At 27.9% G+C, this 16813-nt stretch overlaps 1 protein-coding gene across 1 annotated transcript; it reads left to right on the top strand.

The window, feature by feature from the left end:
• Window positions 1–4548: 4548 nt before the first annotated feature.
• Window positions 4549–7440, top strand: LOC127241096 (protein ENHANCED PSEUDOMONAS SUSCEPTIBILITY 1-like). The gene is made up of 2 exons (XM_051259987.1): window positions 4549–4991; window positions 6247–7440. Exons 1-2 carry the CDS (start codon window positions 4564–4566, stop codon window positions 7220–7222), a joined length of 1404 nt encoding a protein of 467 aa, XP_051115944.1. The 5' UTR covers window positions 4549–4563; the 3' UTR covers window positions 7223–7440.
• Window positions 7441–16813: the final 9373 nt, after the last annotated feature.

Below are 16813 nucleotides of genomic sequence, written 5' to 3'. Positions count from 1 at the left end.
CATACCATATTTGTCTTTGGTGTGCAAAGTGTATTTTGAATTCGATAATAGTGTGTGAATCACATGAATTTCTCACACCAAAAAAGCAAAATATTCCCTTCTTTCTTATAGAGAGTTGAGAAGTGTATTTATAGAGATTTAAAGTTTACCAAAAGAAGGAGTTCATGACGTCAAATCCCAAGGAGATGACCAACCGGTATGCCACCTTACTTTTTGCTTGACTGCGAGTCTACTGAAATTGTTGTCGCGGTGTAACAAAAACCAGCATGTTTGTATTTTTTTTTAAAAAAGGAGCTTAGGTAGACGATATGTTAGGTCGATTTGTTTAGTGTCTTATATGGTGTAAACTTGGTACTGGGTTAGTGAAAAGCTCTTGGATTGGTATCTACCAGGTGTAGGTTTTAAAACCGAACTGGGTTAACAAATCATCATGTGTGTTGTTTGTTCTTGTTTTTGCACTAGTTCAGCCACAAAATCGTGCACATACACACACTGGAGTTTTAACCACACGACAACCTCGTTCAAATTTTTACTAACCACCGACGGTTTCATATTTCTGCTGCGTATAAAACTTAGAAGCGTTATACCTCTTTTGGAACTGATTCGCATATCCAACAAATAGTATCTACTTGTTAGGACTCCCATTTACGGATGAATAATTAATAACTGCATTTCCTTAAACGTTCGAGCTTTTAGGTGAGACGGTGATTTTGCATCCGCGCTATTATCTACCTTTGCTATAAGAAGTTTTCAAAATTCAACTTATTAAAAATATTTGCATGTCACAATACGATGAGTTCAAACTATAATTTAAAAATTATGTGTATTAGATATATCTAGGTGAGAAATATTAATATTAATGCTATAAATAGTAATTTATATTTAGAAATAATAATAATAAAAAAGATTTTTAATAATATACATATATATAAATTCAAGAATGATCTTTTATTTTGATTTTATCCTATTTTATTTATGTGACACTCTTTATTATTTTCGTCATTTAAATATATTTTATCTAGAAATATTTTTATATCAAATTTATAGTTACTAAAAAAATTATTTGACAATGAAATATTAATTTGATTTCCTATATTTAGTACTATAAATTGTCACGTGAAAAGCCAATATTAGCTCCGACTGTGCCGATCAGCACATACAGTAATATTCTAATACTTGAGATTTTTTTCAACGACTTTATATTATACATAAAACCAATTTAATACATGCTTAAATTATAAGACCAAAATGATAGAAAATGCTACATAAATAGCTAAAAAACATTTCTCTCTAATTCCTTAAAAAATTAGAAATGATCTTCAGACGACGGCGCGAAAGGGATGAAGTGAGGCGTTGAGTTTTTTAAATAAAATGTGAATGAAATTCCTATGTAGTTGTTTGGATATTTACTAAGTTAAAATTGTTTACCCAAGCACAATTATTTTACATTCGAAAAGTAGGATAGAGAACAAACAAAATATGTATTCATGAGATTATTTTAGATGGTACATAATCGATATATTTATTTTCTAATATAGTAAATGTGAATTTCACATAATAATAATAAAATATCCTTATGATTCACTTAAAATTATTAGCATACAATTATATCATTTTGCAACTTTTTTCTAAGATATTTTAGTCAATACATATATATATATATATGTATATACTCTTTCCCGTCAACAAACAAATTAATGTTCTATTTTCCTATTTGAAACGTCCAATAACTACTGGTCTATTTCATTTTTTAAACACAAATTTTATTTTTTTACCCTGAATTCATTTATCGCTTTTAATCTCTATCATATCATAAGGGATAAATTTGTCAATTCATAGTAAAAAGATAATTATCTAAAAAATCGTATAAATATACTTTAGGATAATAAAAAATGGACAGAGGTAGTAATATTTATCACCAAGGTGGTTAGGGTGTTATGCTGATTGACTTTAATCATCAGATATAAAAGGTAAACAATTTAATTAATTAACACACTCTTAAGCAAAGCTATATGCTGAAAGTTCACATATTACTGATGAGTTGTTTTTATATATATATTTTATATGCTGAATTTAATGATAGTATGTGCTATATGAACTATTACCATATGCTGTAAATTTGTATATTATATTTATATTATGTTAATACACATATATATATATATATTAGACAAAATTCTCCATAACTCTCTCGTGATTTCGAAATTCAACGTAAATTCCTCATTTGTTTTAAAAATTGTATAACTTTCTTATATTTTAAAAAATATTGCATGAAACTTCTATGTGGTTTTGAAACTCAGTGTAAATCTTCACTTTACCTAAAAATTTGCATGACATCCCCTTATATTTTAAAAAATATTGCATAAAATCATCCACTATGCAAAAAAAAAAAAAAAAAAAAGAAAAAAAGAAAAAGAAAAAAAAAAGGATAGGAACGTCTTCTTATCACACAAAGAAGGTTTCATGGAAGTGAATGTTTTATGCAACATTTTTTAAAGTATAGAAGAATGTCATACAAATTTTAAAATACATTGAAATTTTACGTGAAGTTTCAAAATCACATAGGGGTTATGAACAATTTTACTTATATATTATTGTCTATTTATACTTTACATGCTATCATGTTATAGTTCGTGTGCCTTCAGTATTTATTAATTAATCTTCTCTTAGCACATGAATATTTATCATAGAGAAAATATTACTTCATCCGTCCAGTTCTAAGGCCTTATTCATTTTTTGCATATTGATATTTGAATATTAATTATTATATAAAAACGTAGTACAAATTAAGAAAAAATGACAAAAATACTTTTATTAGTGTCTTATAATACTACTATAATGACATTTTAACAAACAATATATAAATATAAAGATATTTTTAATGTTAAGTGTAACGGCGCAAAAGACAAATGAGACCCTTAGAGCCGAATGGAGGGAGTATATATTATATATATATATTTTAATTTACCTAACATTAATTAATTAACATATTCAAACAAAATGATTGAGGTAGTACTAGACATGCCCAACTCGTTTCGAGTAAGCTGATTCATCATGTTCAAATTTTTCGAACATAAATTTTCCGACAAAATTACTCATGTCAATGTACATCACTATATAGGTGTGCTTATTTGTGTTTTACTTTTATTTTGATTTTTTATTTGATATTTTAAAATAAAATAATTATTGAATATATTATTATTAAAAATAAATATTAAAAGTAATACTAACAAATTAATAATTAAATAATAAAAAGAATAAATTTAAAAAGACAAGTATACAAACCCATGTGTTAAATAGAGCCGGGATCATTGGCCCCGCCTGACTCCCGGACCCCATTATCTTCACGCACCTCAATGCGGGCGACACATGGAGTATTTTTATTTTAATATCAAATATTCTCTCCGTTCGTGGGTCACATTTACGTTTTGCGTTATTATATTTAATATTATAAGTATTTTTATATTTGTATAATTTTTTATACAAATATCATTTTATTAATATTATAAGACACTAATAAAAATATTTTTATAATTTTCTTTTTTAATATTTTTACTATATGTGAAAAGTAAATAAGTTTGTTTATAGGTAAGTTTCATTACACTTTCTAATTCTAAATTCAATCTTCTATTTATTCTCTGTACACTAACGGTGTGTTTGTTTGAAGGATTTTGATGGACTTCTACTATTTATTCCAATTTTCCTCCCTAAAAAATATCAAATCAAACACTTATTTTTCATTTTTTATATTATACTAAAAATCAATTTTACATTTAAAACATCACATCAACCCCTATTTATATCACATCATATAACTATTCAAATTCAAAATTTTTACTATTCAAATCCTAACTCAAAATCCAAACCCCCAAACAAACCAACCCTAAATTCTTCTCATTTACTCCCTATTCTTATTAATTTATTATTCTTTACTCTCTATTTACTTAAAATTCCTACAATACCCTTATTTATTTTCTTCTTTTAACTTCAATTTTTTTTTTTCGTTATCTTCGCATATAATTCTTAATTTCTACCATATAATTTCACTTTTTACCATTAGAAAATAAACAAATAAATAGATAGATAACAATATGAAAAGTAAATAATTATAATATATATATATATTTGCAACCATTAAATAATAACACAAAATATTTATAGAAAATATCAATGTATATGATACTCAATTTTACAAATACAGTAGATTAATTTTACATATAAATACTTACAAGTAAATTACATATATATATATTTAAATGTTTATAACTATTAAATTTTAATACAGAATATTTATAAAAAATATTAATTTTTGATTGAATAAAATATAAAGAAATTAATGAATATGTACTTCGAACATTCTGTATCGTTCGTCGTCATTTTGCGAAAAATGAGATAATAAAATTGATCATTGGTTACGTAAAAAAAAAAAAAAAAAAAAAAACTAGACAATCAAGCTTATCAAAATAGCAAAAAACACATTTTGAGATAATCCAAAAACTCACAAAAGAAATCCAACACATGCACGTCTTTGTTTTTGTCATTGTTCTTTCTTTCTATATATAGATGCAAATGACAACACATTCGATGAGTTTCATTACAAACAACATTAATCAAAGAACAATGGCCAAAATTGTTGTCAAGTCTTCATGGAGTGTCCCAATGGCAACAAACAACAATAATTCATCAATAACCAAATCAAGAATCGAACTTACCACATGGGAGTTGGCATACCTCATGCTTAACCCTATCCAAAAGGGTATTTTCTTACAAAAACCTTATCCCGACACTTCCTTCGAAGCCCTCGCCGATCATCTCAAGAATTCGCTCTCCCGAACCCTCTCCTTCTTCCCCACCCTCGCCGGCCGCCTCGTAGCTCTAAGACATGGTGAAAGCCGGGACACATGTTTTTTTGTCGATTGCAACAACGATGGAGCTGAGTTTATTCATGCTGTCGCTTCGAATGTGTCAGTTTCTGACATCGTTGATTCGAGGTATATGTATAATATGTGTGATTTGATTTTTTAGTTTGGTATTGTTCTTTAGCTTTGTGGGTGTGTTTGTTAAAAATAATGAATGTGTGTGATATATTAATTTTTTTGGGAAAACGTGAGGAAAAAATATAAAGAGAACTCTCGAAAAGAACTTTTGCATCATTCTAATATATTACTACCTCCGTCCCATATTGGGTGTCTTGGTCACTGTGGACACGAAAATTTAGGATAAGTATAATTAGTAGATAATTAAAAATATATTAGTGAAAATAATTAACTTATAATATAAATCATTATAGATTAAGATTAAGATAACTAATTAGTTTAATTAAAATTAAAAAAATTTTAAATTACAAAATTTAAAATAAAATTAAGATGAGTAATCATTTTTCGAAAAAAGAAAGTAACATGAGACGTGGGACGAACAGAAATGGCAATATGGACATGGTAAGTGGAACAGAGGGAGTATCTTTTATTTTAAAAAATTACTGTTCTTTTGTGTCGAATTTTAAAATTTGCGGTATATAAGAGGTTTGAAAAGTTTGAATTTTTTATAGTTATGAAAATAGTAAAATGTTAGAATAAAAAGTAAATTTGTGATTTGATTTAAATAATTATTACTATATGTGATGTTTTGTATATAAAATAAATAGTTAATGTAGTATTTAAAAAAATAATAAATATTGACATGATATATATTTTTAAATTACTATTGACAAATAATAAAAAACTTCAAAAAAATATGAAGGTAGTGAGAGTCTTAAACCTTTTTAGAGTAATAGTCCGTCCTAGGACATATACAATTTTTATTATTAATAAATTTATTTATTTTAAAATTCAATAAATATAAATTAATTTATTAAATTTCTAATATCTTAAGCCCTCTTTTATTTTCATCTTTTCTTGTTATTGAACAAATATTTTTATTTCTATTTAAGACTTTTTTTTTTAGAAAAATTAGTTTATGTTAAATCATAATATATAGATTTTATTGTATATATATTTATTTAAATATAATGCTAAAATTATTTGAACATATATTCTATATATTTTTTTCAAACTCAAATTTTAATTCATATTTTAAAAATACGAGCACATTACTCATATATAAAAAAAAAAGTAATATCTTAACTTAATACCGTATTAATCTTCACTATCTAAATAACTATGTCCGGAATAAATGGGTCATCTGCTACTACGGAGTATTATTCATTTTTCACTTGTTATTCTTTTAACTCGTATTCGATTTCGACAGATACATACCCGAAATAGTCGCTTCCTTATTCCCCTACAACGAACTTCTCAACTACGAAGGTGTGTCGAAGCCGTTGCTCGCCGTGCAAGTCACCGAGTTCATCGACGGCCTCTTCATCGGTTGCACGGTGAACCACACAATCGTCGACGGCTCTTCGTTTTGGCATTTCATGAACTCATGGTCGGAGATCTCTCGAGGCCTACCTAACATATCGAAGAATCCTAATTTCAAGCGATGGTTTCCTAGCAATGTCGCCGAGGAAAATCCCCTAATCCCGGTCCCATTACTCGACCAAGATGACACAAAAAATGTCGACGAGGTTCCATTGCTCGAGAGATTTTTTCACTTTAGCAAAGAACGCGTACAAAAACTCAAATCCATCGCGAATTTGCAAGCCGGGACGGATAAAATCTCTTCTCTACAAGCACTCCTAGCTCACCTATGGCGAAGTGTTTTGCGCGCTCGACATATCAAGAATAGCGTTGAAAACCAAACGACCGATCAAGACTCCGTTTTATTTCTCCTAGTCGGCGCAAGGGATCGGATCCCTTTGCCGGAGGGCTATTTTGGAAACGCGGCGTATGTCGATCAAGCGGCGGTGAATGTCGCCGAGATCATCAAGAATGATTTAGGGTTTGCGGGGATGAAGATTAACGAGTTAGTTTCGAAGCAAACGACGAAAGAAGCCATTAAGTATGCGGAAAATTGGGTTAAGAACCCGGTTTTGTTCACCAAGGGGTGTACGAACTTCGTCATTAGCAGCTCGCCCCGGTTCGACGTCTATGGTTGCGATTTTGGATGGGGGAAGCCGATCACCGTGAGGAGCGGGAAAGGGCAAAAATACGACGGAAAAATGACGTTTTATCCGGCGGCCGGACCTCCCGGCGGAATCGACGTTGAAGTTTGCTTGGGCACGGAGACTATGAAGGCCATGGAAGAGGATGAAGAGTTCTTGGAAGCTCTTAGTAGTCTTTAGTGTTGTCTAAAAGAATGAATGTGGTTGGAGATCGATGTTAGGAGATAAGATAAGTTTGGGAATAAAATTGGCTATGGAAAATAATAAGGTTGTGATGTTGCCATTGCTATGCAATAACATCTTCATGTACATAGGATAACTCCTATTTTATTTATTTATTTAGGATTAAATTGTACTCCATTCCATTTCATAACAAATTATTCATTTTTTTCATTTTAGTCCGTCGTAATAAAGTATTCATTTTTTTCATTTTAGTCCGTCGTAATAAAGTATTCATTTTTTTAGTAATTGTACTATCTACCTAATATTATAAATACCCTTACAACTTACAATATATTACACAAATGCTATTACCTTTATATCAAACAATACTAATAAGGTTATTTTAGTAATTTCTACTTTATTCCTACTACATCCCACTGTAATACTAATATTTCTAAAACTCTACCTAAAAAGCAAATGGATACATAATTATGAGACGGAGTGAGTATAAATTATCATTGTACTATTTCCGTCTCACTTAAATTGTTCTATTTTGTTTAACTGCGGAGTTTTAGGAATTGTATAATTAATAAATAATTAAGAAGTGTATTAGTAAAAATAATTATAATTTAATAAAAATAATTATAGATTAAGATAACTAAATAGTTTAATTAAAATAAAAAAATTTATAAATTAAAAAATTTAAAATATTATTAAAATGTATAATTATATTTTCAAATAAAAAAAACAAATGACTTGAGACCGACAGAAATAGAAAGAGTGGCTAGGATGGAGGGAGTAATATACAGGAGATAAATTATAATTCTTCCTAGGGCATTTTCATAAGTTCAAAATATTTAATTACATTATTATTTATAACACTTTAGAGTAAAATAAAAATGAAAAGAGATTAGAACTTGAATAAGAAGAATATTAATAAATTATATAATTAATTATTTTTATTATTTTTAAATCACAATCCTTGAAATAATTTTAAAAAATAAATTTGTAAATATAATCTGCTATTTAAATATTTGAATTACAAATAAATTAAATAATTAATAGATATACATAATATTCAAGCGGGGTCCGGTGAACCCACTTTGTCTTCATAGATCCGCCTGTGTGTATAAATATCATGTATTTTATTTATTGTATAATTTTTTCGTGGGTTATATTAAAATACGAACAAAATATATTTTTTTATTCAATTGATGTTTGTAATTACACATTTAATTATGTAAGTGTTATTAAAAAAAAATAAAAGAAATGTCTTAAATATTATTTTTTGAATATAATAAATAAAAGAAAATTTGATAACCCTCCATTTCACTATTTATAAAAATTAAGTTACGATTCTTCATTATATTACAAACTGTGGAATGAAAGAGTTATCAATTTCTCATTTATTTTCGTAGTCTGAAATTTGATTTTTCTTGGTATAAATGTGGTACACTACGGTGGCCATCATCACTATATATATATATATATATATATATAATAGAAAATATATATTTGATATCTTGTATAAATTTCTCATTACCTAAAAAATAGTCCAATCCAAATATATAAATCAAAGTAAAATGTAAAAATATACGTAAATGTATATGAATAAAATTAATAAAAAATAGACAAACAATTAATATTATTTTAAAAATATAAATAATTATTAATATGACAATAATTATATTAAAATAAAATAGTAAAAATAATGAATTAAAAATATTAATTAGTACAAATGTTATAAAGAAGTAATTTTAATACTGATATTAATATAACGCGAATGAAAGCGATAAAAAAATATCTTCGTAAAAATAATAACAACAAATGCTTTAATACAACGACTTATGGCTACACAACAAACTATTGATTAGCTATAAATCTAACACAACATAGTACGATCGACACCTGAATGTCGCTATTCTAACATCTTAATTCAACACGTAACACACGTTATTTCGATAACAACAAAATAATTAAATAGTTATCGCTTCCATGAACTCAACATCGTTTTCCATGGCCATCATAGTCTCCGGCGACAAGCAAACTTTCACGTTGACGCTGCCATTTTTGTCCGCCAGAAAAATCGTCACCTTCCCATCAAACTTTTGCCTTCCGCCGGTCATTGAAGCGACCATTTTCTCCATCCGAAATAGAGATGTCAAATGGGGCGGATTAGCCCCAGACTCGATTTTAATGGGGTGGGTTCAAGTCTAAAAGATTTGGTTCAGGGCGGATTGTGGATTTTGAGTTTTAGACCCGGACGGGTTTGGGGTGGATTACGGGTTTTACTAAAAACCCGCCCCTTCCCGGACCCGGATCTGAATCCGGATATTTTAATAATTATTATTACCTCTGTCCACCTCTCATGGTCTCATTTACATTTTGCATGATAATCTTTGCATATTATTATTAGGCTAAATTGCACAAAATTCACCCGTGGTTTTACGAAATTGCGCCAAATCCCCTGTACTTTTAAAATTGCGTCAAACTCCTTTATGGTTTCATAAACTCAGCGTCTAACCTCTCGACGGTCCTTATTAACAGTATTTGACCTAAATGCGTCCAAACTGTGTTTAGAATTTTAATTTCTAAACCTCTAAAATTACAAATATATATATTTCTTATATTTAGCCTCAAAAATAGTAAAAATAAACTCTTAAAACCGAATAAAAAGGCAAAATTGCCCATAACTGCCTTGTGGTTTCGAAACTCAGCGTAAATTCCCCCTCTACTTTAAAAATTGCATGGTACCCCCCAATATTTTAAAAACCGTTGCATGTTTTAGGTCATAATATTTTCTAGCAGAGCGAGCCGCGGAGCTTGCAAAACCCGTCCCGAACTCGCCCCCGTTGACATCCTTAATCCAAAATCACAGCTTTGAATATAAAGGAAGGACGGTGAACCGGTGACGAGAAATTTCACAGTCCCCTTACTTGGGATCACCGGTTTCTTGACCCAATCTTCCACGGACTTGATTACGGCTTCTCTTGTTTGTCGACCAACAAGTTAAACAAGTTCGTTGATCTTCGCGTCAAGAAATTTGAGCCCGTTTCGTAGAAGTTCATGCTCGGTAACCTCAATCATATTGCGATGAACCACATTGCCAAAATAGCCGTCCGGCAATCTTGCTCTTCCGTCGACTAATAGAATAAACAACCGGGGCTCTTTTGCATTAGTATTAGTTTATCCACTAATTCAAAACTCTATGAATACATGTGTCGGGAGTCATTCTTTCAATCAATTTTTAATTGCTATCGAACCAATGGAATGCATGATTGTTGAGGTGAGAAAGGATAACGGATCGAGGGAGCTCATTCTCCAATTGCTCCCGGAAGATCTATTGCTACAAGTCATAAAAAGAATGACTGCCAAGGAGGTCTGGGATTGCCTCAAACTAGATTTGTTGGGTGTCGTAAAATCAATATTCGACGAAATTGTAATGATATATTCAACCTATAGCCGTCTAAGCTAGCTACAATCATACCTGGTGTTACAACTGTTAAATGAACCGATCCATTCGTAAACTCAGCTCGGTTAAAGTTCGTTTGCGAACATTGACAAGCCGAGCCGAACAATATAAACAAACTCGTTTGGTTAACGAAGGACCCTGAACTTTGTTCGCGAACTTTCGTTAAACTAATATATTTACTATAAATATTATATGTACATATCGAATTATAATTTATAAATAAATAAAATATCAATTTAAAATAAATAAATAAAATAATTTTAATTTTTTTTAATTTATACTATATAAATTAAAAAAAGTGAGACAAACAAGCTCGAACGAGCTTAATCGAGCCTAAACTAGCCGAACACGAACTTAAACAATAAAAATCCTTAACGAGCCGAGCTTGAACATTACGAACGAGCTCGAAAGCTTAACGAACGAACGCGAGCCTTGTTCGCGAACGTTAACGAACGAACACAAACACTTAAAATTTGGCTCGATTCGGCTTGTTAACAGCTCTACATGGTGTCAAAAGATCCCTAAGTGAAAGCCATATATACCTCCAACGATGATATTTATTTCTCTATTTCACTAAGTTACATACTTCTGATTGGATTGAATGTACTTGTACTGAGAAATAGATTTTATAAGTAATTTTATACATATTCGACGTATATTGAGAAAATTTGTAAGATCATGTCAAAACGATACATCTGGAGACAATGAAAAGTAATTTTGACATAATGTGAATAGAGGGAGAGACCCCAAAAGAGTACGCAAGGAAGCTAAGTGGGATGTCGCAAACCGATCATACTCATATGACCGTCAGTCCGTCAAAATTGAAAGAATCAATTCAAGGGAGCACTGAAGATAGAATCGAAAGGTTGCAGAAATCTGCTGATTGCAGCTATTCTTTGTGTTCATGGTGATTGAAGGCTTTCATCGGAAAGAAAGACGACAACACTATCCATGGCATGTACTCGGGCTTGAGCTTTACTAGAGGTGAGGCGATAATTTTGATGTCATACCGTATACAATACACAAAATACCGGTGTAAAAAGAATATCATACCAAAGCGAATTCCCACGTCAAAAAAATTAAAAAAATAAAAATGTACATTGTACCAAAAGTTAACTGTATATCGAGAAATTATCAATATGCCAAAATAACAAAAATATCAAAATTAAGAATAACACTATAAATATGTATTATTACTTCTCTTTATTCTTATTTACACTACAAGAAAAAATAATTTTTGTAACAAAACTTTTTTGTCTCTAAATTTACTTTTTCCGTTACTAATGACATTAGAGACATAATTAGTAATGGAATTACGTTAGCTACGTGAACTTTAGGGACGGAATTCGGTTACAAATATATTATTTTTTTGTAGTGTTAATTATATTTCATGTATTGGTTTATACTCTAATCCCAATATATGTAACATTTCATAACAGTTGGGACTGGGTCAATTTTGAGCTAAGCCTGCACAGATTTGCGTGTGAAATTTTTTTCACAACTTTCGATGTGAGACTTGAGTTTGCACCCAACAGTAATAATATAATGCGATATACAAAATGTACCTAAAAAATTATGGCATAGAAAAAATAAACAATATACTAAAATTTTCAGTATATTTTTTTTACTCCTAAGCTCGACATTGCAAATTTGTACAAAACAGATACAATGGATTTTGCCTAGTCGATGATTGTGCGGGTGGGGTTAAAGAGAATGGGAGCCATTTATTACGATGGTTTTATTTCGATTTTGTTTTTTATTTTGATTTTTGGTTTGAATAGTAATTTGCATGTTATGTCTTGTGTTTGGTTTGAATTTTGATTTTAAAATTTGAACAATATATTTCAAGTCATATTTTGTATAGGAAAATATTATTTTTTATTAGAAATGTATAAGTTAAATAATATGTTTTATTAAATTGTTTATTTTTTTTTTCTTTTAAAGGTGAATGAGTATATATGTTATATATATATTCGTTCTGTTATCCCAATACTTTTTTTTTTTTTTTTTGTGATTCTCTAAAAATAATAATAATAAAGTACAAAATATCTTATACATAAATAAAAAAGTCAAAATATTTATTATAAGAAGTTAAATAGCAAATATTCAATCTAAAATAATACATATATTTTATATTTCTAACACAATTTTTCATACCATACCCTAAAAATTATTTTATCCAAAATTTTTTTAAAAATATAATATATTTTTGTAATATTTATGAAAATCTTACCACTAAAAAATAAATTGGGTGAATAAAATGTATATATATTTTTAAAAATGAGTTTGTTCACTTAGTATTTGTATGTGGAACGATTATGCATAAATATTATTAAAAAATTAATATATATACACAATATATACTTTATCCACTCACAAATATTAATAATTTGATACAAAATATATATATTTTTATTATTACGAATATAATTTTCTATACCTAACATAAAAAATGAGTTTGTTCATTTAGTATTTGTACGTGGAACGATTCTCCATAAATATTATTAAAAAAATAATATATATACACAATATATACTTTATCCACTCACAAAAATTAATAATTTGATACAAAATACATATATTTTTATATTACGAATATAATTTTCTATACCTAACATAAAAAATAAATATTTATGCAAAAAAAAACAAAATGAACAAATCCATTATTATTATTTATGAAATAATACTAAAACTTCCAAGATCTTATGTAACCAAAACACAAATATAAGTAATTTGAATTTGATTTAAATGGTTACTTCATTCATGAACTCAAGATCATTGTCCATGGCCTTCAAGCTGTCCGGTCGGCGACAAGCAAACTTCTGACACTCCATCAAACAACCGGTTACGACATACAACTTTCAATAAATCAAACTCTTGTAGATAAAATGGTGAAATATCTCTGTCTCGAGATTATGACTCAGGTTAGACCCTCAAAACTTGTGTATATATGAGGTAAATCCAAAGTTACAGGACCAGAGATAGAGACCACACAAATCCTATCCATTGCAATCCAGATCATTCAGAAAAAAATTGTTTCCTATATTAGAATTGTCGATAAGGCTAAAAGAGTGAGAATAATTCATTTCTATAGAACAAAGATATTCTTCATATATATATATATCACTAACAAATCATATTCGCGATAAAATAAAAATAGTCACCGGATAATATATATCATGGACATGACTCACAAGAAGGTAAGTCATGTCCTGACTTGGTAGTATAGGGATGAACTTATGATTGTAAGGTTGAGGGTTCAAACTATCTGACACTTACAAATCTTGTCGGTCACACATGGTTCGTTCAGCTAATGTGACTTACTTTGCAGGCTATTAAGTTTAGACTGAAATTTAACTTTGTTACTCTTTATAAAATATTTGCTTTTATTTTTATTTTCATATTTTGACTATATTAATTTTGTTGCCCATGAATTTGTTTATTGCATATATTGTTACATATATATTTAAGGATATATATATTGTTCATAAAATTTTGAACAAGAAATTTGATCTCATCAATTTAATTTTCAAAATTATCAAAATTCAATTTTTTAATGTGATTGAATTTGTTTAGTACTAAATGTAGATTTGAAATTGGATTGATTGATTTAAATTCTCAAAATAAGGTGTTTATAAAGAAATTCGGATTCGATTATTGTATATACAATATACTATAAATGAATGGGAATATTATTACTATCGGTAAAATCAATACTTCTAAAAAGAAAAAGGGGAATATTTTATGGTAAAAAATTCATTCATTTAAGTTATTTCTGAAAAAAAAAAAAATCTTCTTGAATTTCATCCATTGACCATCAACTATTATATTTTATTTTATTTTAATCTTTCGCTGTATCCCGAACTCACTCGATCATTTTATTTCTTTTAACATATCATAACGAAAATTTTAGAGTTAATAATATATTTAAATTTTTTATTTATATGATATCAGTAAATTTTAAAAAATATATTTCGTCATAATATCTACAATAAGTTAAATAAATATGTATCGATTAAATAAATAAAGGCTAAATAATACTATTGGTTTAAATAGTTATTGATAAATTATATAGAAATATATGCAGCAATCAAGATATTGTGTTTCATTATATATGTCATATAATTTTAAATAGTAACGAAAAAAGATTAATTAAATTTTTTGTAACAAATTACGATATTGAGGACACTTTGTTTAATTTTGTTATTATTCTAAATAGTTGTGAGCAATATTCTATGAGAAAAAAATAAATAAAATTGTAAATGTTCATGTTACTAATAGCATGACTTTAAAGAGTCACAAAAATTATATTATAATCATATTTATAACAATTTAAATTATTCCATACATTTTTTTTTATTTGCACCACAACTTAAATTAATCACGGAAAATTTTCATAACAATATCTATAACAAATGAAATTAACCGGCATTTAATTGAAACATAAAGTACGAAATTGAAATATTATGAATATATTGGTTACTCATGTCATTACTTTAAAGGTAAATTATATAACACTATTTTGTGTTTTAGTAAAAATGGAAATCGTGAAACCCTCTTGTGTTAATTTAAAGTTTGCATGAAACACTATATTCGTTCAAAACTAATATTTGATTGTAAATATGAATCCAATAATGCAAATTTTATACAAATAAAAGAGATAAAATATTTTAAATAATTTTTTTGGAAAAAAAATAAAATAATTGATTAAACTTTATTTTATAGTTTTTGAAGACAAATTATTATCTAATTTTTACAAAAACTATAAAAATAAATAAATAATTTCGGTATATTGTGGCCATCCACCCCTAAACAAATCCACTTATAACTACACAGTTATCTCAAATATGTGAGAATATTACAATTAATTAATCATCAATACAATAATTGGAGGATACTATAGACAGAATATACAAAATTCTGATGTGTAGCCAACAACAATCAATAAAAACAAATCTGAAGGCAGCAACAATCACTTTCAAATCTTCCAATGCATGATCATGTAGTAGTCACTAGTCACCACTTCTTAATTTATATATATATATATATATAGATAGAGTGGCGGATCTAGAATTTTGAATTTGGTGGTCGATAAATTAATATAATTAAATTAAAATATAAATAAATAAATATATCAACAAAAATTTACATTAGAAAAATACGAAATTTGAAATTAACAATAATTTATACATCAAAATAGTTATAAATATTCACGACGAGATCTTATATTTTGGTATCGGCCGAAAATAGCATTTATATTAACTTTCGTAAACACATCTCTTTCTAGAAAAGTAACAAAACAATCGTTTAATAATTACTCTTCCATACTATTCCGTAATTTTTTTTTGATTGATAGTTATAGTTGAAAATAATTTTTCCACGTTTACAGTTGCTATTTTTTCTTGTCTTAACAAGTTCCATCGAACATTCATTTGAAATTTTCAAATCTCAAAATATTTCCACATTAAACATCAATAATGAAATTACCTAATAACGATTCGAAAATCATCAATTTTGCTTCTGACAATTCTGTAGAATATAATTATGCAAGTAGTTGTAATATCTTTTTATTAAAAGAAGAAAGTCGATTGGAGGGAAAAAAATAAGACATCAATAAGTTTTTTGATGAGTCTTTTCGAATACCGAAACTAATTCATGAAATAAAAATAGAATTAATACTTAAGAAGGATATATTTGTAATTTAGTGATAATTATTATTATTTTTAATTTTTTTTGGTGGGTCAATTGACCCACCTTGCCTACTACTGCATCCGCCTCTGTATATATATATTTATAATTCAACACATGTTCTGTTATAATTCAACATATGTACTATTTGTAAATATATGCTGATTATGTGTATAACATATGCTGATCCGGTCAAATCAACATCATGACTTGGTCGGATCAGCACATGATCTGCCATACAATAAATTTTTGTATCAATGGTCGACTAAAATGATGTTTATATATTGTTTTTACGTTATATTCCATCCGTCCCACTTATTGTATCAATTTTTCTATTTTCGTCTGTCTCACTTATTCTGTCAATTTTCTTTTTTGAAAAAGTATTATACGCTTTAATCTCATTTTAAAATTTTTATTTTTATTTTTAATAAATTTTACTAATTAGTTAT

This window comes from Andrographis paniculata, unplaced genomic scaffold, assembly GCF_009805555.1.
Source record: "Andrographis paniculata isolate CXL003 unplaced genomic scaffold, ASM980555v1 Contig80END, whole genome shotgun sequence".
Taxonomy (NCBI): Eukaryota; Viridiplantae; Streptophyta; class Magnoliopsida; order Lamiales; family Acanthaceae; genus Andrographis; species Andrographis paniculata.
Note: the sequence above shows the minus strand (reverse complement) of the source record. Positions and strands in the feature narration are given on the sequence as shown.